This window comes from Bombina bombina, chromosome 4 (genome assembly GCF_027579735.1).
Source record: "Bombina bombina isolate aBomBom1 chromosome 4, aBomBom1.pri, whole genome shotgun sequence".
Lineage (NCBI taxonomy): Eukaryota > Metazoa > Chordata > Amphibia > Anura > Bombinatoridae > Bombina > Bombina bombina.
The window spans coordinates 229,777,100-229,801,241 of NC_069502.1; the positions used below are offsets into that span (position 1 = coordinate 229,777,100).

Below are 24,142 nucleotides of genomic sequence, written 5' to 3' on the forward strand. Positions count from 1 at the left end.
GCTATAACTAAAAACAAACTAAAAACTACTTCCAAAACTATTCAGCTTTGATATTAATGAGTTTTTTGGGTTCATTGAGAACATGGTTGTTGTTGTTCAATAATAAAATTAATCCTCAAAAATACAACTTGCCTAATAATTCTGCACTCCCTGTATGTATATATGTGTGTGTGTGTATGTATATATATATATATATATATATATATATATATATATATATATATATATATATATATATATATATATATATATATATATATATATATAAAGGTTGAGGTGCTCAGTTGTATTTGTTAAGATGACATTTGACAAAGGCACGAAATATGTGCCGAAATGTTATGTCTTTTTAAGTGCATATAATAAAGGATGCTTTTAATATAAAGCCCAGTGAGTGCCTTCTTTTTTCCTGGACATTCTATTTACTACTAGCAGTGCACCTTGACATACTTTACGGATGGGGTAAGATTGTGCTGTCCTGTATGGATTTGAGATATATATATGTCAGGTGTGCTAGCTGGAGGCTCTAAAATTCAATTTCTCCAACATAGGTGTGTCCGGTCCACGGCGTCATCCTTACTTGTGGGATATTCTCTTCCCCAACAGGAAATGGCAAAGAGCCCAGCAAAGCTGGTCACATGATCCCTCCTAGGCTCCGCCTACCCCAGTCATTCTCTTTGCCGTTGTACAGGCAACATCTCCACGGAGATGGCTTAGAGTTTTTTAGTGTTTAACTGTAGTTTTTATTATTCAATCAAGAGTTTGTTATTTTGAAATAGTGCTGGTATGTACTATTTACTCAGAAACAGAAAAGAGATGAAGATTTCTGTTTGTATGAGGAAAATGATTTTAGCAACCGTAACTAAAATCCATGGCTGTTCCACACAGGACTGTTGAGAGCAATTAACTTCAGTTGGGGGAACAGTGTGCAGTCTCTTGCTGCTTGAGGTATGACACATTCTAACAAGACGATGTAATGCTGGAAGCTGTCATTTTCCCTATGGGATCCGGTAAGCCATGTTTATTACGATCGTAAATAAGGGCTTCACAAGGGCTTATTAAGACTGTAGACTTTTTCTGGGCTAAATCGATTCATTATTAACACATATTTAGCCTTGAGGAATCATTTTATCTGGGTATTTTGATATAATAATATCGGCAGGCACTGTATTAGACACCTTATTCCTTAGGGGCTTTCCCAAAGCTTAAGCAGAGCCTCATTTTCGCGCCGGTGTGGCGCACTTGTTTTTGAGAGGCATGGCATGCAGTCGCATGTGAGAGGAGCTCTGATACTTAGAAAAGACTTTCTGAAGGCGTCATTTGGTATCGTATTCCCCTTTGGGCTTGGTTGGGTCTCAGCAAAGCAGATACCAGGGACTGTAAAGGGGTTAAAGTTTAAAACGGCTCCGGTTCCGTTATTTTAAGGGTTAAAGCTTCCAAATTTGGTGTGCAATACTTTTAAGGCTTTAAGACACTGTGGTGAAAATTTGATAAATTTTGAACAATTCCTTCATGTTTTTTCGCAATTGCAGTAATAAAGTGTGTTCAGTTTAAAATTTAAAGTGACAGTAACGGTTTTATTTTAAAACGTTTTTGTACTTTGTTATCAAGTTTATGCCTGTTTAACATGTCTGAACTACCAGATAGACTGTGTTCTGAATGTGGGGAAGCCAGAATTCCTATTCATTTAAATAAATGTGATTTATGTGATAATGACAATGATGCCCAAGATGATTCCTCAAGTGAGGGGAGTAAGCATGGTACTGCATCATTCCCTCCTTCGTCTACACGAGTCTTGCCCACTCAGGAGGCCCCTAGTACATCTAGCGCGCCAATACTCCTTACTATGCAACAATTAACGGCTGTAATGGATAATTCTGTCAAAAACATTTTAGCCAAAATAAACACTTGTCAGCGTAAGCGCGGCTGCTCTGTTTTAGATACTGAAGAGCATGACGACGCTGATATTAATATCTCTGAAGGGCCCCTAACCCAGTCTGATGGGGCCAGGGAGGTTTTGTCTGAGGGAGAAATTACTGATTCAGGGAACATTTCTCAACAGGCTGAACCTGATGTGATTGCATTTAAATTTAAGTTGGAACATCTCCGCATTCTGCTTAAGGAGGTATTATCCACTCTGGATGATTGTGACAAGTTGGTCATCCCAGAGAAACTATGTAAAATGGACAAGTTCCTAGAGGTGCCGGGGCTCCCAGAAGCTTTTCCTATACCCAAGCGGGTGGCGGACATTGTTAATAAAGAATGGGAGAGGCCCGGTATTCCTTTCGTCCCTCCCCCCATATTTAAAAAATTGTTTCCTATGGTCGACCCCAGAAAGGACTTATGGCAGACAGTCCCCAAGGTCGAGGGAGCGGTTTCCACTTTAAACAAACGCACCACTATACCCATAGAGGATAGTTGTGCTTTCAAAGATCCTATGGATAAAAAATTAGAAGGTTTGCTTAAAAAGATGTTTGTTCAGCAGGGTTACCTTCTACAACCAATTTCATGCATTGTCCCTGTCGCTACAGCCGCATGTTTCTGGTTCGATGAGCTGATAAAGGCGGTCGATAGTGATTCTCCTCCTTATGAGGAGATTATGGACAGAATCAATGCTCTCAAATTGGCTAATTCTTTCACCCTCGACGCCACTTTGCAATTGGCTAGGTTAGCGGCTAAGAATTCTGGGTTTGCTATTGTGGCGCGCAGAGCGCTTTGGTTGAAATCTTGGTCGGCTGATGCGTCTTCCAAGAACAAGCTACTTAACATTCCTTTCAAGGGGAAAACGCTGTTTGGCCCTGACTTGAAAGAGATTATCTCTGATATCACTGGGGGTAAGGGCCACGCCCTTCCTCAGGATCGGCCTTTCAAGGCAAAAAATAAACCTAATTTTCGTCCCTTTCGTAGAAACGGACCAGCCCAAGGTGCTACGTCCTCTAAGCAAGAGGGTAATACTTCTCAAGCCAAGCCAGCTTGGAGACCAATGCAAGGCTGGAACAAGGGAAAGCAGGCCAAGAAACCTGCCACTGCTACCAAGACTGCATGAAATGTTGGCCCCCGATCCGGGACCGGATCTGGTGGGGGGCAGACTCTCTCTCTTCGCTCAGGCTTGGGCAAGAGATGTTCTGGATCCTTGGGCGCTAGAAATAGTCTCCCAAGGTTATCTTCTGGAATTCAAGGGACTTCCCCCAAGGGGGAGGTTCCACAGGTCTCAGTTGTCTTCAGACCACATAAAAAGACAGGCATTCTTACATTGTGTAGAAGACCTGTTAAAAATGGGAGTGATTCATCCTGTTCCATTAAGAGAACAAGGGATGGGGTTCTACTCCAATCTGTTCATAGTTCCCAAAAAAGAGGGAACGTTCAGACCAATCTTAGATCTCAAGATCTTAAACAAGTTTCTCAAGGTTCCATCGTTCAAGATGGAAACCATTCGAACTATTCTTCCTTCCATCCAGGAAGGTCAATTCATGACCACGGTGGATTTAAAGGATGCGTATCTACATATTCCTATCCACAAGGAACATCATCGGTTCCTAAGGTTCGCATTCCTGGACAAACATTACCAGTTCGTGGCGCTTCCTTTCGGATTAGCCACTGCTCCAAGGATTTTCACAAAGGTACTAGGGTCCCTTCTAGCTGTGCTAAGACCAAGGGGCATTGCTGTAGTACCTTACTTGGACGACATTCTGATTCAAGCGTCGTCCCTTCCTCAAGCAAAGGCTCACACGGACATCGTCCTGGCCTTTCTCAGATCTCACGGATGGAAAGTGAACGTGGAAAAGAGTTCTCTATCCCCGTCAACAAGGGTTCCCTTCTTGGGAACAATTATAGACTCCTTAGAAATGAGGATTTTTCTAACAGAGGCCAGAAAAACAAAACTTCTAGACTCTTGTCGGATACTTCATTCCGTTCCTCTTCCTTCCATAGCTCAGTGCATGGAAGTGATCGGGTTGATGGTAGCGGCAATGGACATAGTTCCTTTTGCGCGCATTCATCTAAGACCATTACAACTGTGCATGCTCAGTCAGTGGAATGGGGACTATACAGACTTGTCTCCGAAGATACAAGTAAATCAGAGGACCAGAGACTCACTCCGTTGGTGGCTGTCCCTGGACAACCTGTCACAAGGGATGACATTCCGCAGACCAGAGTGGGTCATTGTCACGACCGACGCCAGTCTGATGGGCTGGGGCGCGGTCTGGGGATCCCTGAAAGCTCAGGGTCTTTGGTCTCGGGAAGAATCTCTTCTACCGATAAATATTCTGGAACTGAGAACGATATTCAATGCTCTCAAGGCTTGGCCTCAGCTAGCGAGGGCCAAGTTCATACGGTTTCAATCAGACAACATGACAACTGTTGCGTACATCAACCATCAGGGGGGAACAAGGAGTTCCCTAGCGATGGAAGAAGTGACCAAAATCATTCTATGGGCGGAGTCTCACTCCTGCCACCTGTCTGCTATCCACATCCCAGGAGTGGAAAATTGGGAAGCGGATTTTCTGAGTCGTCAGACATTGCATCCGGGGGAGTGGGAACTCCATCCGGAAATCTTTGCCCAAGTCACTCAGCTGTGGGGCATTCCAGACATGGATCTGATGGCCTCTCGTCAGAACTTCAAAGTTCCTTGCTACGGGTCCAGATCCAGGGATCCCAAGGCGGCTCTAGTGGATGCACTAGTAGCACCTTGGACCTTCAAACTAGCTTATGTGTTCCCGCCTTTTCCTCTCATCCCCAGGCTGGTAGCCAGGATCAATCAGGAGAGGGCGTCGGTGATCTTGATAGCTCCTGCGTGGCCACGCAGGACTTGGTATGCAGATCTGGTGAATATGTCATCGGCTCCACCTTGGAAGCTACCTTTGAGACGAGACCTTCTTGTTCAGGGTCCGTTCGAACATCCGAATCTGGTTTCACTCCAGCTGACTGCTTGGAGATTGAACGCTTGATTTTATCGAAGCGAGGGTTCTCAGATTCTGTTATCGATACTCTTGTTCAGGCCAGAAAGCCTGTAACTAGAAAGATTTACCACAAAATTTGGAAAAAATATATCTGTTGGTGTGAATCTAAAGGATTCCCTTGGGACAAGGTTAAGATTCCTAGGATTCTATCCTTCCTTCAAGAAGGATTGGAAAAAGGATTATCTGCAAGTTCCCTGAAGGGACAGATTTCTGCCTTGTCGGTGTTACTTCACAAAAAACTGGCTGCTGTGCCAGATGTTCAAGCTTTTGTTCAGGCTCTGGTTAGAATTAAGCCTGTTTACAAACCTTTGACTCCTCCTTGGAGTCTCAATTTAGTTCTTTCAGTTCTTCAGGGGGTTCCGTTTGAACCCTTGCATTCCGTTGATATTAAATTATTATCTTGGAAAGTTTTGTTTTTAGTTGCAATTTCTTCTGCCAGAAGAGTTTCAGAATTATCTGCTCTGCAGTGTTCTCCTCCTTATCTGGTGTTCCATGCAGATAAGGTGGTTTTACGTACTAAACCTGGTTTTCTTCCAAAAGTTGTTTCTAACAAAAACATTAACCAGGAGATTATCGTACCTTCTCTGTGTCCGAAACCAGTTTCAAAGAAGGAACGTTTGTTGCACAATTTGGATGTTGTTCGCGCTCTAAAATTCTATTTAGATGCTACAAAGGATTTTAGACAAACATCTTCCTTGTTTGTTGTTTATTCCGGTAAAAGGAGAGGTCAAAAAGCAACTTCTACCTCTCTCTCTTTTTGGATTAAAAGCATCATCAGATTGGCTTACGAGACTGCCGGAAGGCAGCCTCCCGAAAGAATCACAGCTCATTCCACTAGGGCTGTGGCTTCCACATGGGCCTTCAAGAACGAGGCTTCTGTTGATCAGATATGTAGGGCAGCGACTTGGTCTTCACTGCACACTTTTACCAAATTTTACAAGTTTGATACTTTTGCTTCTTCTGAGGCTATTTTTGGGAGAAAGGTTTTGCAAGCCGTGGTGCCTTCCATTTAGGTGACCTGATTTGCTCCCTCCCTTCATCCGTGTCCTAAAGCTTTGGTATTGGTTCCCACAAGTAAGGATGACGCCGTGGACCGGACACACCTATGTTGGAGAAAACAGAATTTATGCTTACCTGATAAATTACTTTCTCCAACGGTGTGTCCGGTCCACGGCCCGCCCTGGTTTTTTAATCAGGTCTGATAATTTATTTTCTTTAACTACAGTCACCACGGTACCATATGGTTTCTCCTATGCAAATATTCCTCCTTAACGTCGGTCGAATGACTGGGGTAGGCGGAGCCTAGGAGGGATCATGTGACCAGCTTTGCTGGGCTCTTTGCCATTTCCTGTTGGGGAAGAGAATATCCCACAAGTAAGGATGACGCCGTGGACCGGACACACCGTTGGAGAAAGTAATTTATCAGGTAAACATAAATTCTGTTTTTAAATTAGGCAGTTATACTAAAGCACCAGTTCTATTGTAATGTGTTAGTTAACTGTAGAATAAAGCAATATTTAAAATTTAATAATGTAGTGCAGTAGTTGAAAAATGCATTGCAAATTAGCTGCAGACATACTCTAAAAAAGGTGCATTCCTTATACGAACGTTTTACATTCAGAAAAAACAGCTTTGCAGACTGAAAGGCTACGGGACGTGCTTGAAATGATCTCTGAGAGCCAGTTAATTAATGCACTACTACTTTGCAGCGCTACTGCATATTTGACTGTTCACTTCAAACAGCATGTTGCTCTGGAGGAACTGTAAAAAGGAAAAATTACACAGTGCAGTCATAGAACAGCTCTGTTTGAAGAGAACAGCCTAATGTGGAGCAGCACTAAATCTCTAACAGTTCCTGTTTGTGTCCTATTCTTTCTGCAGACTTGCTGCATTTTCTGCGATGACATCTCAGATCACTGTATGTTCTGCCTTGGGGATGTGTATATATATATATATATATATATATATATATATATATATATGTATACACACACACACGCACGCGCAAGGAAACCTGGAGGCAAGCAGACTGTAGTGCCTGTCCCTTCATCTTCTCTACATTGAGTAATTTGTGTGTACATACATACATACATACATACATACATACATACATACATACATACATACATACATACCATAATGTGTCAGTGTAATTACTGTATATAAAGTAATTACTCTCCTTTTTCATTGCCATACACTCACATGCTGTAGGGCTCGTGCATCAAATACCAAACCTTTTCAGAGACTACTCAGCAGTGTCATATATTACACATTTTTCTCCACAGTAAAAGAAATAAAAGAGGTGAGAAGAGTGGAAAGGGACTGCGGCATTTCTCTATGAAGGTTTGCGAGAAGGTTCAGACCAAAGGAACCACATCCTATAATGAGGTAGCAGATGAGCTGGTATCTGAGTTTACCTCCTCTTCTGGTCACATGGCCACAGACTCTGTGAGTAGTTTTTGTTTTGTTTTTATTATCCTTTGTGTTTAGCAGAAAATATTCAAACAATTCCCCAATCCATTTCTTAAAATGTATACTAAATGCTTATGGCTAAATGCCTGTAAGCAGACATGGTTCTCATTTTCTCATGTCTTTGGCTATGTATATCCATAACTAAACCAACACTTAAAGGGACATGAAACCCAAATTTTTTCTTTCATGATTTAGAAAGAGCATGTCATTTTAAACAACTTTCCAATTTACTTCTATTATCTTATTTGCTTCATTCTCTTGATATCACTTGCTGAAAAGCAAATCTAGATATGCTCAGTAGCTGCTGATTGGTTGCTGCACATAGAGGCCTTGTGTGATTGGCTCACACATGTGCATTGCTATTTCTTTAACAAAGGATATCTAAAGAATAGAGCAAATTAGATAATAGAAGTAAATTGGAAGGTTGTTTAAAATTACATGCCCTACCTGAATCATGAAAGTTTAATTTTGACTAGACTGCCCCTTTAAATGAAAAATGACGCTAGAATTTCCCGTTACTTTGTTTGTTTATAGCAGGCGGTTGTCTATATAATGTCTGCAATAAAAACGTAGATTATTGTATAAACAAGTTCAGCAGAAAAGCCCCTCCCTTATTTCCACCCCAGTTAGTTAAGAGAGATAAGTAGGATTTTTTCAGAAAATGTATGTATTTATCTTGGACTATCACCAATATCTTGAAATAAACTAAACTATACAATTAAAATTGTGTTGTAATGTAGAGACCAATGAATAATAAAACATAATAAATAATATACTCGCACGTATGACTGAAAGTGCAATCTTTGCTCAGTGTATTTTGTGTTCCAATCCTTTTATACTTTTTGCCCATTGGTTAGTCTGCAGTTCGGTATGGTCATAAGATATAGGAGCGCACAGAAGGGGCCAGTGCAAGTGTAGAATGAAGACCCTTATATCTCTAAATAACTGTCGTAAAACTAGTAACTGGCCACCACTATTATCAGTGGGCTAAAGATTATGTGAAGCAAATATTTTACTTTTCAATCACAAATGTTTTTCTAGCATCTGATTGGCCAAAAGACTGGAAGCAATTGCTTTGGAAGAGAAGTTGATTAGAAATGGTTAATGTATCTACAAAAGGGAGACTTTTAAAACTGATTTTATCCAAATGTGTACATTTTTGTTTTATTAGTCACTTTTATTTCCTTTATAAATACCAGCTTTACTGGTAAGAGTTATGCAAAAACAAGTAGAGGTATTGCTGTATTAAATGTGTGTTGATTTGAGGTATAGCTTCCCATAAAAGTAAAAAAAAAAAAAATGTAATTCCTGTTTTGATTTATTTATTGTTTTTTTTTTGTTTTGTTTTTTTTGTTAGGCCTATGACCAGAAAAATATCAGACGGAGAGTTTACGATGCTCTAAATGTTTTGATGGCCATGAATATTATTTCCAAAGAGAAGAAAGAAATTAAGTGGATTGGGTTACCCTCCAACTCGGTGCAGGAGTGTGAGAACTTAGAGGTGATTCATGTATTTTGGACAACGTTTTCTTTGTTTCTAACCTGCCTTATTTAAAATTTCAATTTTAGTAATTTCACCTGTTTTTTTCAGGCTTTTTATCTCTGCTTCTTCCATTGTCCATAATCACTTAATACATTCATCCAGTTCTCTTGTTAATTTTGTAACTTGCAAAATTTGATTGGCTCAGAGAAACAATGATCTACGGGTTTACGTAAACAATGCACCAATAAAAAAATCTAGAGGTTATTGCCAGGGGTCTTATTACTATGACAACCTTTTAGCAGCTGTTACATTTTATAAGGGGATGTAAAGGCCTCTCTAGTATTGATCGAACCCACAAAATACAACCAACGCTTGGAGGTATCGCATGGCTGCTGGATGGGCCACTCATTTTGAAAAAACATAAATGCTGTAAGGTGCTTCACTGGTTCTTGCCACCAGGGCATGTGGCGTCTTTGAAAGAGCCCTCTCAAGTCATCTAATAGACATTTTGTTGAATCTTCAATGACACCTAGTACTGAAAACTGGGTAATCCCCTCTAACATGAGGGATATTAGATGCGGTTTGTGAGACAGAGGCTCCTTTAGAGTCACTGTTCCCCATACAGTAACTACATTAGGTAGGTGCTTGCCATTTTATGGTAATCACATTCTAATGACAGGTATGATACACCTCATTGGAAAGAGGGAGCTCCACTCTTCTACAGTGGAGTTGCATTCAGCTCTGTGATTTATTGGGGTAGACAGGGGCTCTAAAAGTTTCTCTTCCTGTTGACAAACACTGCCTACTGCAAATTAAGGGTCGTGTTGTGTTAGAAGCCCCTTCCCTGTTAGCTTGACTAGGGTTTGTCGTACTAATGGTGAAGGCATATCAAAATAATACAGCTATTTATTTTAATAATGTGCAATTTTTTTAAGGTTGATAAATATAATGCTTGTAGGCAAAGACCAGAGCCACAATGCCTATAACATTTACGAAGTATCAAATCTTAGACAAGGAGTTACCTATAAATGCAAAGACTCTTGTAAGTGAAATTTAGCATCATTGGCACTGATCTTATCTTATAAAAACATTTTTGGTTATTAAGATGGAGATGTTTTATTGTCATTACAAGATTTATATTCCCTTCTGTGATTGTGTCCCTAGATAGAGAAGCAGAGGCGAATGGAGCGCATTAAACAGAAGAGCGCTCAACTCCAGGAACTTCTCCTGCAGGTAACACCACTTTTATGACGATTATTTGATAAATATAGAAGCAAAGATTTTCGCTGCGGATAAATAGTAAAGAGACATCTAGTCTGCCAGATTTTCAAATTGCTCTCAAACATGCATTTCACATGGGAATTTACAAGTACTGAACAATGAAGACACTGTAGAACAATAAGAGGAAAGGTCTTCTTGACAAAATAAAACTTACAATAAAAATCTTGATTGTAAAACAATAAAACAATCCTGTATCAGAAGGTCAGGATGGAGACTGATTAATGCAATATTACCTTATCCAAAAATACTATATTCCAAATTCGGTGATCTTAGCAAAACCAAACACGTAGCTCTTAAAGGGACTCTCAAGTCAAAATAAACTTTTATGATTCAGATTCTGGCGAACAAGATCCTACAGAGCACGTGCACAAGCTCACAGGGTATACAAGTCTGTGATTGGCTAATGTCTGTCACATGATACAGGGGGCTGGAAAATGGAAGAAAATAAATTTGTCAGAAAAAAAAATCTGCTTATTTGAAATTCAGAGTAGGTATTAAATCATTGTCTTATTATTATGTACTTGTTAATTATGCAAAACTACTGTATTGAATTGTCCTTTAAAACAGGGACAATACAGAGCAATTATGCCTTGTACAGTAAAGATAAAGTCTGTCTTTCAATGCTTTCAAACAGCTGCAAACAGCGTTGTCCCTTTGATTGTTAAATATTTGTATTAAATTAAAACAGTAAACATATTCAGAGCAAATATTATATTATATATATATATATATATATATATATATATATATATGTATATATATATATATATATATATATATATATATATATATATATATATATATATATATATGTGTGTGTATGTATGTATGCATTTTTTAAAAGAACATTAGCTTTTTATATTGAAAATATAAGAGTAAGATTCTAATGTGCATAAGGCAGTGGGTGACTCCATATTGTTACTTAGAATTCTTTTCCTGCTAAGGCCAATTATAGATGGTTATAAATGGCTTACTAGAGTGTACAACCAATGACTGTGTGGATTACAGCCGTGTCTGCACTCCCACTTTTAACAGGGATTTTAAAGCCCATAATAATTGGAATAATCAGAATTAAATGACAAGATAAGGGAAGAAATTAAACAATGAAAGTATATTGCAAAGTTGTTTTACTACAATTCATTTCTTTTTATTAATAGCTCAGTGTTTAATGTCCGTTTTAAAGGAAAATGAGGGACAGAAAATAAAGCACTCTTAGCGTATTTTGCACTTTTTTTTGGCTTACCTTGGTTTACCCTTATTATGCTCACTAATGTTGGGTAGCTTCTGATTAGTGGAGATGGCCAGAAACCTAAAACCATGTATGATTCTCTTTAATTTTGTCCTTTGGACATTATGGATGGCTGCCCACTGCCTCCTTATGCTCTTATGTATGAACCTTGGTTCCCCCATCAGTCACTTCAGATATCAGCATGTTATATTATATGCTTGGGACAGCATGTTGTAATTTATAACGCCACAAGAATATCAGTACCACCCATTTCTATTGAGTTAAAAAAAGTACATGAAATTTAATTATAGCATAATCAGCTTGCTCCAAGTTCACAGAACCTAATGGGCCAGATTACAAGTGGAGCGCAATCTTAACGTGCGCCCGTAAAGGGTTACATTTTCCCCTTTACAGGCACACGTTAAATAATCAGCCATTAAACGTGGCTGGTTAATGTGACCGCAAGCTTGCGGTTTTACTTTGCGCTTAGCACCATTAACCAGAGGTTAGACCTCTGATTAAAAAGAAAAATGCCCCATTTGCCCCCCAAAATAAAGAGGATCTTACATAAACATTTAAAATTAAGATGTGGATTGTAGTTGTGTGTTTGTTGGTTTTTTTTTTAAACTGCACGAAGAGCAATTGTAAAGGGATAAAGTGAGGGGAAGTGGGGTTTTAGAAAAAAAAATGTACATAAAGTGCCTTTACATGGAGGGGAATGGGGGACTGTGGTTTCACTATAAATATATGTTTATCTTCATATATATTTATTTGTTAATGTGTGTATTTGTACATATATATATATATATATATATATATATATATATATATATATATATATATATATTGCTGCGCTAGGTGGTCTGAAATGCTGCCTATGAAAGCGCATTCTTGTGAGCGTTTGGCTTCCGGGCAATTCGAATGCAAGGTCTTGTAATACCAACGCATATTTACGTGTACTGGTATTAGAGTAGCGCTAAAATATTGAACTCTTGTAAGAGCAGTAGTGCGCTCGACTCATAATCTAGCCCTATATGGGCTAAAGTAAGCAGTTCGCTTTAGATGCCTCTGTTTTGGTATCTGGTAATGCGTTTATCCTAATTTCTCAGCGTGCAGGATTGTGCCCTACTGGATATCACTATTTTACTGAAACAGGAGCGCTCCAACATTTTCCTTTGTGACAAGATGGCTGTGTGCTGGTCATCCAAGGCAAGATGCTGGATCTCTGGCCCTGTAGTGTAAAATGGTTGAGGCACAAAGAACTGTTGAACTAATGGAGCACTTACTACTTTTGTTTGCGGGATAAAAAATAATGTACTGTATTTAAAGCGCCATGATTAAAGCATAGCATAGTACAAATAAGTGCCCTGCACAAATGTCACCACATCATATTTGTTCTGTGTATGTCATTCACTGCTGCAGAGACTCTGTGTCATAGAACATATAAGGCTTATTGCTAAGGACCAGGTAATATCACCATGAGAGCGCTCTGGATGTGTTCTTGGGCATAAAATAAAAGATCCTGAGTCCTCCCTTTTTTTTTTTTTTTTTTTTTTTTTTTTTTTTTTGTGGTTTCCCTTATAAGGCTAATATGCTGTTTGAAAAGAACCTTTACGTAATTTATAAATACTCACACTTGTGAAATAAACAAAAAATACCGGTACTATGCTTGCTCCTTTTGGTATCACATGTAGTCTGCACCTCCCAGATGTTTTTTTTTATAGCAAGAGATATCGTCTGTTTCCTAAATGAATCTTAGTCTTAAAGTGAAGGTCAATTTTCGTCGTCTTCCCTACTGAGTTTGATTAAACATCCAATAAGCATCTTAGTCGCTAACTTTTTTTTTTTTTATTTGCATATTCCTTTCTTTTAAAAATTGTATATAAAAATCGTACCAGTTTTCATTGGGACTTCTCCCCTCCAACACTTCCTTATTCTGGGTTAGTGACATAGCAAGTGGTCACATATGCTCTCTACATCCGTCTAAAGCTCGTGCACAACATATGGAAACTAACTGCGCGTGCATATGTGCACCCGAAGCGCGCATGTGTTACAATTTACATTATATCGTTCTATATTTAGAATTAAAATCAAATTTATAATACATAAGACACTATTACTGTTCAGATCGTTATCTCTATATAAAACAGTATTACGATTCTTTGCTTGACAAAGTTTGCGCTGACAAGATTCAATATCGACACACGATCAGATCATAATTATTGAAAGCTTCTTGTTACTTGTATGCGATCGTTATTGTTGAAGTTATTTATCTATTTTGCAAATGGGAAGCTGAACACGCATGTGCGTCTCATGAACGAGCCTCAGACATGATGCTCCTCATGAAGTTACGCATGCGCAAATCTTAGAAGTGACGTTACGAAAAAGGGGCTGAACGCCCCGGGGGGGAAATTGAGATTGTTGCACTAATTCTTAAATAACTATCAATCAAGTTATCTAAGATGGCGGGCGGACGAGTACGTATACCGGGGAAGAAATAAAAGGTAAAAATAAACAGTGTCAAATTGTAAAAAATGATGAGAGAAACTCGGGTTCATTTCAAATAAAGAGCTGAATGGCGTGAACTAGTCACGCAGACTTGACCGTCACTTTTAAGGACCAATACATACAGTAAAAGTGCACAAATGCAATAACACGTTTAAAATCAGCAGTAGATTTTTTTTTTTATTTTTTTTTTTTGTCTGCTAAACTTTCATTTACCTGTATCATGTAACTACTCCACCCCAATGCTTTACATCTCTACCATTACTGGAGTCTGCTGAAACTAGTCATTTCTTGTGCAACATTTCTTCCTCCATCTTTAATTTTTTTTTGAAAGCATCATCTCTCATTGAACAATATTTTCTTTACCTCTTTGTTTTCTTATAGAAGTTAGTGACTTAAAAACTGTTTCTTCATATATATCCCAGCAAGACAAAGTATTGCATGTGGCTCCTTGTTAGTCCACAGATACATTTTATGAATATAGGCTGTTTGGTGGATTGCTACATAATTACAGTTTAATGTGCGATTAGGAAAGTGTTGCATTCTGTGTTAGCCTCCAAAAAAAGTGTATTGCTTTAGTGTCTGGTGAGACCTGACGTATGGAAATTTAATTAAATCTTTTCTCAACTTATTAAAGGTCTAGTCAAAATAAACTTTCATGATTCAGATAGGACATGTCATTTTAAACAACTTTCCAATTTACTTCAATTTTAGTTGAAAGCTAAACATAGGTATGCTCATATGCTTATTTCTTAGCCCTTGAAGGCCACTTCTTTTATCCAAATGCATTTTAACAGTTTTTCACAACTAGAGGGCGTTAGTTCATGTGTGCCATATAGATAACATTGCGCTCACTCCCGTTTGAGTTACCTATGAGTCGGCACTGATTGGCTAAAATGCAAGTCTGTTAAAAGAACTGAAATAAGGGGGCAGTCTGCAGAGGCTTAAAGGGACAGTCTACACCCAAATTTTTATTGTTTAAAAAGATAGATACTACCTTTACTACCCATTCCCCAGTTTTGCATAACCAACACAGTTTAATTAATATACTTTTTACCTCTGTGATTACCTTCTCTGCAGACTGCCCTCTTATCTCAGTGCTTTGACGGACATGCAGTTTAGCCAATCCCTGCAGACTCCTAAATAACTCCACAGGAGTAAGCACAATGTTATCTATATGACACACATGAACTAGTGCTGTCTAGCTGTAAAAACTTTCAAAATGCTCTGAGCTAAGAGGAGGTTTTTTAACAGTTTAGAAATCCGTTTGCGCCTACCGAGGTTTAGCTTTTCAAAAATATCACCAAGGGAACAAAGCAAATTTAATGATAAAAGTCAATTGGAACGTTGTTTAAAATTGCATGCCCTATCTGAATCATGAAAGTTTATTTCTTTCATGTAATTAGCAAGAGTCCATGAGCTAGTGACGTATGGGATATACATTCCTACCAGGAGGGGCAAAGTTTCCCAAACCTCAAAATGCCTATAAATACACCCCTCACCACACCCACAAATCAGTTTTACAAACTTTGCCTCCTATGGAGGTGGTGAAGTAAGTTTGTGCTAGATTCTACGTTGATATGCGCTCCGCAGCAGGTTGGAGCCCGGTTTTCCTCTCAGCGTGCAGTGAATGTCAGAGGGATGTGAGGAGAGTATTGCCTATTTGAATTCAATGATCTCCTTCTACGGGGTCTATTTCATAGGTTCTCTGTTATCGGTCGTAGAGATTCATCTCCTACCTCCCTTTTCAGATCGACGATATACTCTTATATATACCATTACCTCTACTGATTCTCGTTTCAGTACTGGTTTGGCTTTCTACTACATGTAGATGAGTGTCCTGGGGTAAGTAAGTCTTATTTTCTGTGACACTCTAAGCTATGGTTGGGCACTTTTATATAAAGTTCTAAATATATGTATTCAAACATTTATTTGCCTTGACTCAGGATGTTCAACGTTCCTTATTTCAGACAGTCAGTTTCATATTTGGGATAATGCATATGAATAAATCAATTTTTTTCTTACCTTAAAATTTGACTTTTTTCCCTGTGGGCTGTTAGGCTCGCGGGGGCTGAAAATGCTTCATTTTATTGCGTCATTCTTGGCGCTGACTTTTTTGGCGCAAATTTTTTTTCTGTTTCCGGCGTCATACGTGTCGCCGGAAGTTGCGTCATTTTTTACGTTTTTTTGCGCCAAAAGTGTCGGCGTTCCGGATGTGGCGTCATTTTTGGCGCCAAAAGCATTTAGGCGCCAAATAATGTGGGCGTCTTTTTTGGCGCTAAAAAATATGGGCGTCACTATTGTCTCCACATTATTTAAGTCTCATTATTTATTGCTTCTGGTTGCTAGAAGCTTGTTCACTGGCATTTTTTCCCATTCCTGAAACTGTCATTTAAGGAATTTGATCAATTTTGCTTTATATGTTGTTTTTTCTATTACATATTGCAAGATGTCCCAGATTAACACTGAGTCAGAAGATACTTCTGGAAAAACGCTGCCTGGTGCTGGATCGACCAAAGTTAAGTGTATCTGCTGTAAACTTGTGGTATCTGTTCCTCCAGCTGTTGTTTGTAATGAATGTCATGACAAACTTGTTAATGCAGATATTTCCTTTAGTAATGTTACATTACCTGTTGCTGTTCCGTCAACATCTAATACTCAGAGTGTTCCTGTTAACATAAGAGATTTTGTTTCTAAATCCATTAAGAAGGCCATGTCTGTTATTCCTCCTTCTAGTAAACGTAAAAGGTCTTTTAAAACGTCTCATTTTTCAGATGAATTTTTAAATGAACATCATCATTCTGATTCTGATAATGGTTCCTCTGGTTCAGAGGATTCTGTCTCAGAGGTTGATGCTGATAAATCTTCATATTTATTCAAAATGGAATTTATTCGTTCTTTGCTTAAAGAAGTCTTAATTGCATTAGAAATAGAGGATTCTGGTCCTCTTGATACTAAATCTAAACGTTTAAATAAGGTTTTAAAATCTCCTGTAGTTATTCCAGAAGTTTTTCCTGTCCCTGATGCTATTTCTGAAGTAATCTCCAGGGAATGGAATAATTTGGGTAATTCATTTACTCCTTCTAAACGTTTTAAGCAATTATATCCTGTGCCATCTGACAGATTAGAGTTTTGGGACAAAATCCCTAAGGTTGATGGGGCTATCTCTACTCTTGCTAAACATACTACTATTCCTACGGCAGATAGTACTTCCTTTAAGGATCCTTTAGATAGGAAGATTGAATCCTTTCTAAGAAAAGCTTACTTATGTTCAGGTAATCTTCTTAGACCAGCTATATCTTTAGCGGATGTTGCTGCAGCTTCAACTTTTTGGTTAGAAGCTTTAGCGCAACAAGTAACAGATCATAATTCTCATAGCATTGTTAATCTTCTTCAACATGCTAATAACTTTATTTGTGATGCCATCTTTGATATCATTAGAGTTGATGTCAGGTATATGTCTCTAGCTATTTTAGCTAGAAGAGCTTTATGGCTTAAAACTTGGAATGCTGATATGTCTTCTAAGTCAACTTTGCTTTCCCTTTCTTTCCAGGGTAATAAATTATTTGGTTCTCAGTTGGATTCTATTATCTCAACTGTTACTGGAGGGAAAGGAACTTTTTTACCACAGGATAAAAAATCTAAAGGTAAATTTAGGTCTAATAATCGTTTTCGTTCCTTTTGTCACAATAAAGAAAAAAAGCCTGATCCTTCACCCACAGGAGCGGTATCAGTTTGGAAACCATCTCCAGTCTGGAATAAATCCAACCCTTTTAGAAAACCAAAGCCAGCTCCCAAGTCCACATGAAGGTGCGGCCCTCATTCCAGCCCAGCTGGTAGGGGGCAGATTACGTTTTTTCAAAGAAATTTGGATCAATTCAATTCACAATCTTTGGATTCAGAACATTGTTTCAGAAGGGTACAGAATTGGCTTCAAGATAAGGCCTCCTGCAAAGAGATTTTTTCTTTCCCGTGTCCCAGTAAATCCAGCGAAAGCTCAAGCATTTCTGAAATGTGTTTAAGATCTAGAGTTGGCTGGAGTAATTATGCCAGTTCCAGTTCTGGAACAGGGGCTGGGGTTTTATTCAAATCTCTTCATTGTACCAAAGAAGGAGAATTCCTTCAGACCAGTTCTGGATCTAAAAATATTGAATCGTTATGTAAGGATACCAACATTCAAAATGGTAACTATAAGGACTATCCTGCCTTTTGTTCAGCAAGGGCATTATATGTCCACAATAGATTTACAGGATGCATATCTGCATATTCCGATTCATCCAGATCACTATCAGTTTCTGAGATTCTCTTTCCTAGACAAGCATTACCAGTTTGTGGCTCTGCCGTTTGGCCTAGCAACAGCTCCAAGAATTTTTACAAAGGTTCTCGGTGCCCTTCTGTCTGTAATCAGAGAACAGGGTATTGTGGTATTTCCTTATTTGGACGATATCTTGGTACTTGCTCAGTCTTCACATTTAGCAGAATCTCATACGAATCGACTTGTGTTGTTTCTTCAAGATCATGGTTGGAGGATCAATTTACCGAAAAGTTCATTATTCCTCAGACAAGGGTAACCTTTTTAGGTTTCCAGATAGATTCAGTGTCCATGACTCTGTCTCTGACAGACAAGAGACATCTAAAATTGATCTCAGCTTGTCGAAACCTTCAATCACAATCATTCCCTTCGGTAGCCTTATGCATGGAAATTCTAGGTCTTATGACTGCTGCATCGGACGCGATCCCCTTTGCTCGTTTTCACATGCGACCTCTTCAGCTCTGTATGCTGAACCAGTGGTGCAGGGATTACACAAAGATATCTCAATTAATATCTTTAAAACAGATTGTACGACACTCTGACGTGGTGGACAGATCACCATCGTTTAGTTCAGGGGGCTTCTTTTGTTCTTCTGACCTGGACTGTAATTTCAACAGATGCAAGTCTGACAGGTTGGGGAGCTGTTTGGGGGTCTCTGACAGCACAAGGGGTTTGGGAATCTCAGGAGGTGAGATTACCAATCAATATTTTGGAACTCCGTGCAATTTTCAGAGCTCTTCAGTAATGGCCTCTTCTAAAGAGAGAATCGTTCATTTGTTTTCAGACAGACAATGTCACAACTGTGGCATACATCAATCATCAAGGAGGGACTCACAGTCCTCTGGCTATGAAAGAAGTATCTTGAATACTGGTATGGGCGGAATCCAGCTCCTGTCTAGTTTCTGCGGTTCATATCCCAGGTATAGACAATTGGGAAGCGGATTATCTCAGTCGCCAAACGTTACATCCGGGCGAATGGTCTCTTCACCCAGAGGTATTTCTTCAGATTGTTCAAATGTGGGGACTTCCAGAAATAGATCTGATGGCTTCTCATCTAAACAAGAAACTTCCCAGGTATCTGTCCAGATCCAGGGATCCTCAGGCGGAAGCAGTGGATGCATTGTCACTTCCTTGGAAGTATCATCCTGCCTATCTCTTTCCGCCTCTAGTTCTTCTTCCAAGAGTAATCTCCAAGATTCTGAAGGAATGCTCGTTTGTTCTGCTGGTGGCTCCAGCATGGCCTCACAGGTTTTGGTATGCGGATCTTGTCCGGATGGCCTCTTGCCAACCGTGGACTCTCCCGTTAAGACCAGACCTTCTGTCGCAAGGTCCTTTTTTCCATCAGGATCTCAAATCCTTAAATTTAAAGGTATGGAGATTGAACGCTTGATTCTTAGTCAAAGAGGTTTCTCTGACTCTGTGATTAATACTATGTTACAGGCTCGTAAATCTGTATCTAGAAATATATATTATAGAGTCTGGAAGACTTACATTTCTTGGTGTCTTTCTCATAATTTTTCCTGGCATTCTGTTAGAATTCCGAGAATTTTGCAGTTTCTTCAGGATGGTTTGGATAAAGGTTTGTCTGCAAGTTCCTTGAAAGGACAAATCTCTGCTCTTTCTGTTCTTTTTCACAGAAAGATTGCTAATCTTCCTGATATTCATTGTTTTGTACAAGCTTTGGTTCGTATAAAACCTGTCATTAAGTCAATCTCTCCTCCTTGGAGTTTGAATTTGGTTCTGGGAGCTCTTCAAGCTCCTCCGTTTGAACCTATGCATTCGCTGGATATTAAATTACTTTCTTGGAAAGTTTTGTTTCTTTTGGCCATCTCTTCTACTAGAAGAGTTTCTGAATTATCTGCTCTTTCTTGTGAGTCTCCTTTTCTGATTTTTCATCAGGATAAGGCGGTGTTGCGAACTTCTTTTAAATTTTTACCTAAGGTTGTGAATTCTAACAACATTAGTAGAGAAATTGTGGTTCCTTCATTGTGTCCTAATCCTAAGAATTCTAAGGAGAGATCATTGCATTCTTTGGATGTAGTTAGAGCTTTGAAATATTATGTTGAAGCTACTTAGAATTTCCGAAAGACTGCTAGTCTATTTGTTATCTTTTCCGGTTCTAGGAAAGGTCAGAAGGCCTCTGCCATTTCTTTGGCATCTTGGTTAAAATCTTTAATTCATCTTGCTTTTGTCGAGTCGGGTAAAACTCCGCCTCAAAGGATTACAGCTCATTCTACTAGGTCAGTTTCTACTTCCTGGGCGTTTAGGAATGAAGCTTCGGTTGATCAGATTTGCAAAGCAGCAACTTGGTCTTCTTTGCATACTTTTACTAAATTCTACCATTTTGATGTGTTTTCTTCTTCTGAAGCAGTTTTTGGTAGAAAAGTACTTCAGGCAGCTGTTTCAGTTTGATTCTTCTGCTTATAATTTCAAGTTTTTTTCATTATAAGATTTAAACTTTTTTTTGGGTGTGGATTATTTTCAGCGGAATTGGCTGTCTTTATTTTATCCCTCCCTCTCTAGTGACTCTTGCGTGGAAGATCCACATCTTGGGTAGTCATTATCCCATACGTCACTAGCTCATGGACTCTTGCTAATTACATGAAAGAAAACATAATTTATGGAAGAACTTACCTGATAAATTCATTTCTTTCATATTAGCAAGAGTCCATGAGGCCCACCCTTTTTGTGGTGGTTATGATTTTTTTGTATAAAGCACAATTATTCCAATTCCTTATTTTTTATGCTTTCGCACTTTTTTCTTATCACCCCACTTCTTGGCTATTCGTTAAACTGATTTGTGGGTGTGGTGAGGGGTGTATTTATAGGCATTTTGAGGTTTGGGAAACTTTGCCCCTCCTGGTAGGAATGTATATCCCATACGTCACTAGCTCATGGACTCTTGCTAATATGAAAGAAATGAATTTATCAGGTAAGTTCTTACATAAATTATGTTTTTTGACTAGGCTGTTCTTTTAAATACAAGGTAATCAGAGGTAAAAAGTATATTTATATACTTTTAAACAATAACAATTCTGGTGTAGACTGTCCCTTTAAGCGGCACTAGCCAAGCCACAGTTTTTTTTTGTTTTTTTTTTAAAAAATGAAAATGGTAAGTGACAGTGAGAAGATTGGGTTTTCATACCCCTGAGAAATAGGGTTTTAGGCTTTCCCTTCTGATAATTTCCCATACTATTTAGGGAGATGTAAAAATTCTATCAGTATTTATTGTAGAAGTGAAGAATGACCATTCTTGCCTCCATGTCTGCAGTAAAACAGACCAGTTAATATGGCAGACCTTTCATGCACTGTGTATTTTTTTTTTTTTTAGTAATTAGGTTTTTTTCTATCTTGCAACCGTTTACAGTATGGGAGATGTTTTGTTGGAAAAGAATACTTCATTGTGTATTTAAATGTCACAATATATGACAAGTAGTGGATTTTTCCCGCAGCTCTTATGTTATCTTAGGGCAGGAAATAATATCCATTTTTTTATGTATTTATTTATTTTTTACTTCCAAACGATGCATATCCTACCCTACAAATCCTCTACAGTATACACACACATCTATTCTATTTTTCCCTCTTGTCTCCTACAGGACAATTCCTATACAAACAATTCTGCTATAATGCAGATTATTCATCCCCAGGAATAATTTTGGATGCCTGACTTTTATAAACCACAGGCTATTTTGGGGCATAAAATATCTCTAATTTTGGTTTCCAAAAAATGTACAAATTCCTACAAATCTGAATTTTATTTTGCTGCATTTTCTTTCTTTTATAAGATATGACGAGTCCACGGATTTCATCCTTACTTATGGGATTACGCCTCCTGTTCAGCAGGAAGTGGCAAAGAGCACCACAGCAGAGCTGTATATATAGCCCCTCCCTTCCCTCCCCCCAGTCATTCTCTTTGCCTGTGTCAGTGATAGGAAGAGGTAAAGTGAGGTGTTAGTTTAGATTCTTCAATAAGTTTTTTTATTTTAAAATGGTGCCAGTGAGTACTATTTTTTTCAGGGAGAAATCGTCCATCTATAACTTCTCAAGAGGAGTGGAGACATTTTATTTTTCTGCCCTGATGTTGATGATCTTAGCAAACGTTATCTAAGATCCATACTGGTTCCCACAGAGCAGCTGAAGGTAGTGTAAAGAAAAATCTTCAGTGTGGAGAACGGTGTCATGCTACAAGCAGCATTGAGGTATGTTCAGTCTTTTGTTTCTGGGGAGACTTGATGCATCAGAACAGGCTGACAATATTCCCTAGCTAGGGAGGGGTAATCGGTATGCACTATAGGAAAATGGTGTACCTGGAATTCCCTGTTATTTTGTTTATTTAATAGTGTACTGGTATGTCACTTTAAATTTATTATGTGGGCTGACGCTGGGAGATGCGGTTAGACTTTCGTTATTCTGTGATGACTTGACAGGAAATCTTTTTCACTGAGAGGCACTTATTGCGCTGAGTGTGTATATTGTGGGGCACATGGCTTGTATATGGAGGACCGACATGTTTGTGTTTTTTTCTACCCATGCGGGTCTCGATTAGGCTAAGAGTTACGCCAACGGACGGGGCCTATTTCCGCGCGCTCAGACGCGCAGTGTGTCTTCCGGATCGGCAGCAAGGTCCTGAGGCTCCGGTGGGGCCTAGCTCTGTTTGATAATCGTAGAGTACAGAGAGGCTGAGAACGTTCCTTCAGTGTGATCTGGGGGCAGGTAGGCGCCGCAGCAGAGCTGTGGCGAGGTGCAGGGGCCTAAATTGATAATACATCGATATATATATAATAAATCTGACAAAGTTGATATAAATTTGATATATAATATATCCTAACAAGTGGTGCAATATTGTTAAGCTATCTTGGGCACATAAGGGCAATTTTTATTGCTGAAAACTTCGTTTTGTCTAATAACAGTAAAATTGTTGCGCTTTTATTATTTAAAGGCGCAGTACATTATTTAGTTCAAAAATTTTTATTGTATATTTTGACTTCAGAGTACAATATATCAAGCATACAATGACTATTATTGCTATTGCTAGTCTGTTTAACATGTCTGAACTTGATGAAATTATTTGTTCTATGTATTTAGATGCCATTGTGGAACCCCCCTCTTACTTTTTGTCCCTCATGTACTGAAACGGCCTTACAATGTAATGAGCGAATTTTCTTTAAGGACATGTTTTCTTTAAGGACAGGTATGCCGCTACTTTCTCCCCAAGCGTCACAACCTTTAACGCCCACCCAAGCGACGCCGGGTTCTTCAACCGCGTCTACTTCATTTACTCTGCAGGATATGGCTGCAGTTATGTCATCTACCCCTACAGAGGTTTTATCTAAGTTGCCAGTGTTACAGGGCAAACGTAGCAGGACAGAGGGCAATTTGAATACTGCGACCTCTGATGCTTTGTTGGCTATTTCCGATGTACCCTCACAGGGATCTGATTTGGGGGTCAGGGAACTTCTGTCTGAGGGGGAACTTTCTGATTCAGGAAGTGCTTTACCTCAGATGGACTCGGACGTCATGTCCTTTAGATTTTAGCTTGAACACCTCCGCCTGTTGCTTCGGGAAGTTTTAGCGACTCTGGATGAATGTGACTCTATTGTGGTACCACCAGAGAAATTGTGTAATATGGACAAATACTTAGAGGTGCCTGCTTACTCTGATGTTTTTCCGGTTCCTAAGAGAATCTCGGAAATTATTACACGGGAATGGGAAGGACTGGGTATCCCGTTCTCACCTCCTAATTTTAAGAAAATGTATCCCATATCTGACACTATTCGGGACTCTTGGCAAACAGTCCCTAAGGTGGAGGGACCTATATCTACCCTGGCTAAGCGTACAACTATTCCTATTGAGGACAGTTGTGCTTTCAAAGACCCAATGGATAGGAAATTGGAGGGTCTTCT

The 24,142-nt window shown here is 39.0% G+C and overlaps 1 protein-coding gene across 2 annotated transcripts in view; it reads left to right on the forward strand.

The window, feature by feature from the left end:
• The window catches only part of TFDP2 (transcription factor Dp-2), a 164,084-nt gene that overhangs the window by 70,720 nt on the left and 69,222 nt on the right, over window positions 1–24,142 (forward strand). For both annotated transcript variants that reach the window (XM_053709818.1, XM_053709819.1), the window contains exons 5-7: window positions 7,241–7,403; window positions 8,785–8,928; window positions 10,075–10,143. In XM_053709818.1, coding sequence (XP_053565793.1) covers window positions 7,241–7,403; window positions 8,785–8,928; window positions 10,075–10,143 — 376 coding nt within the window. The remainder of the gene's footprint in view (window positions 1–7,240; window positions 7,404–8,784; window positions 8,929–10,074; window positions 10,144–24,142) is intronic.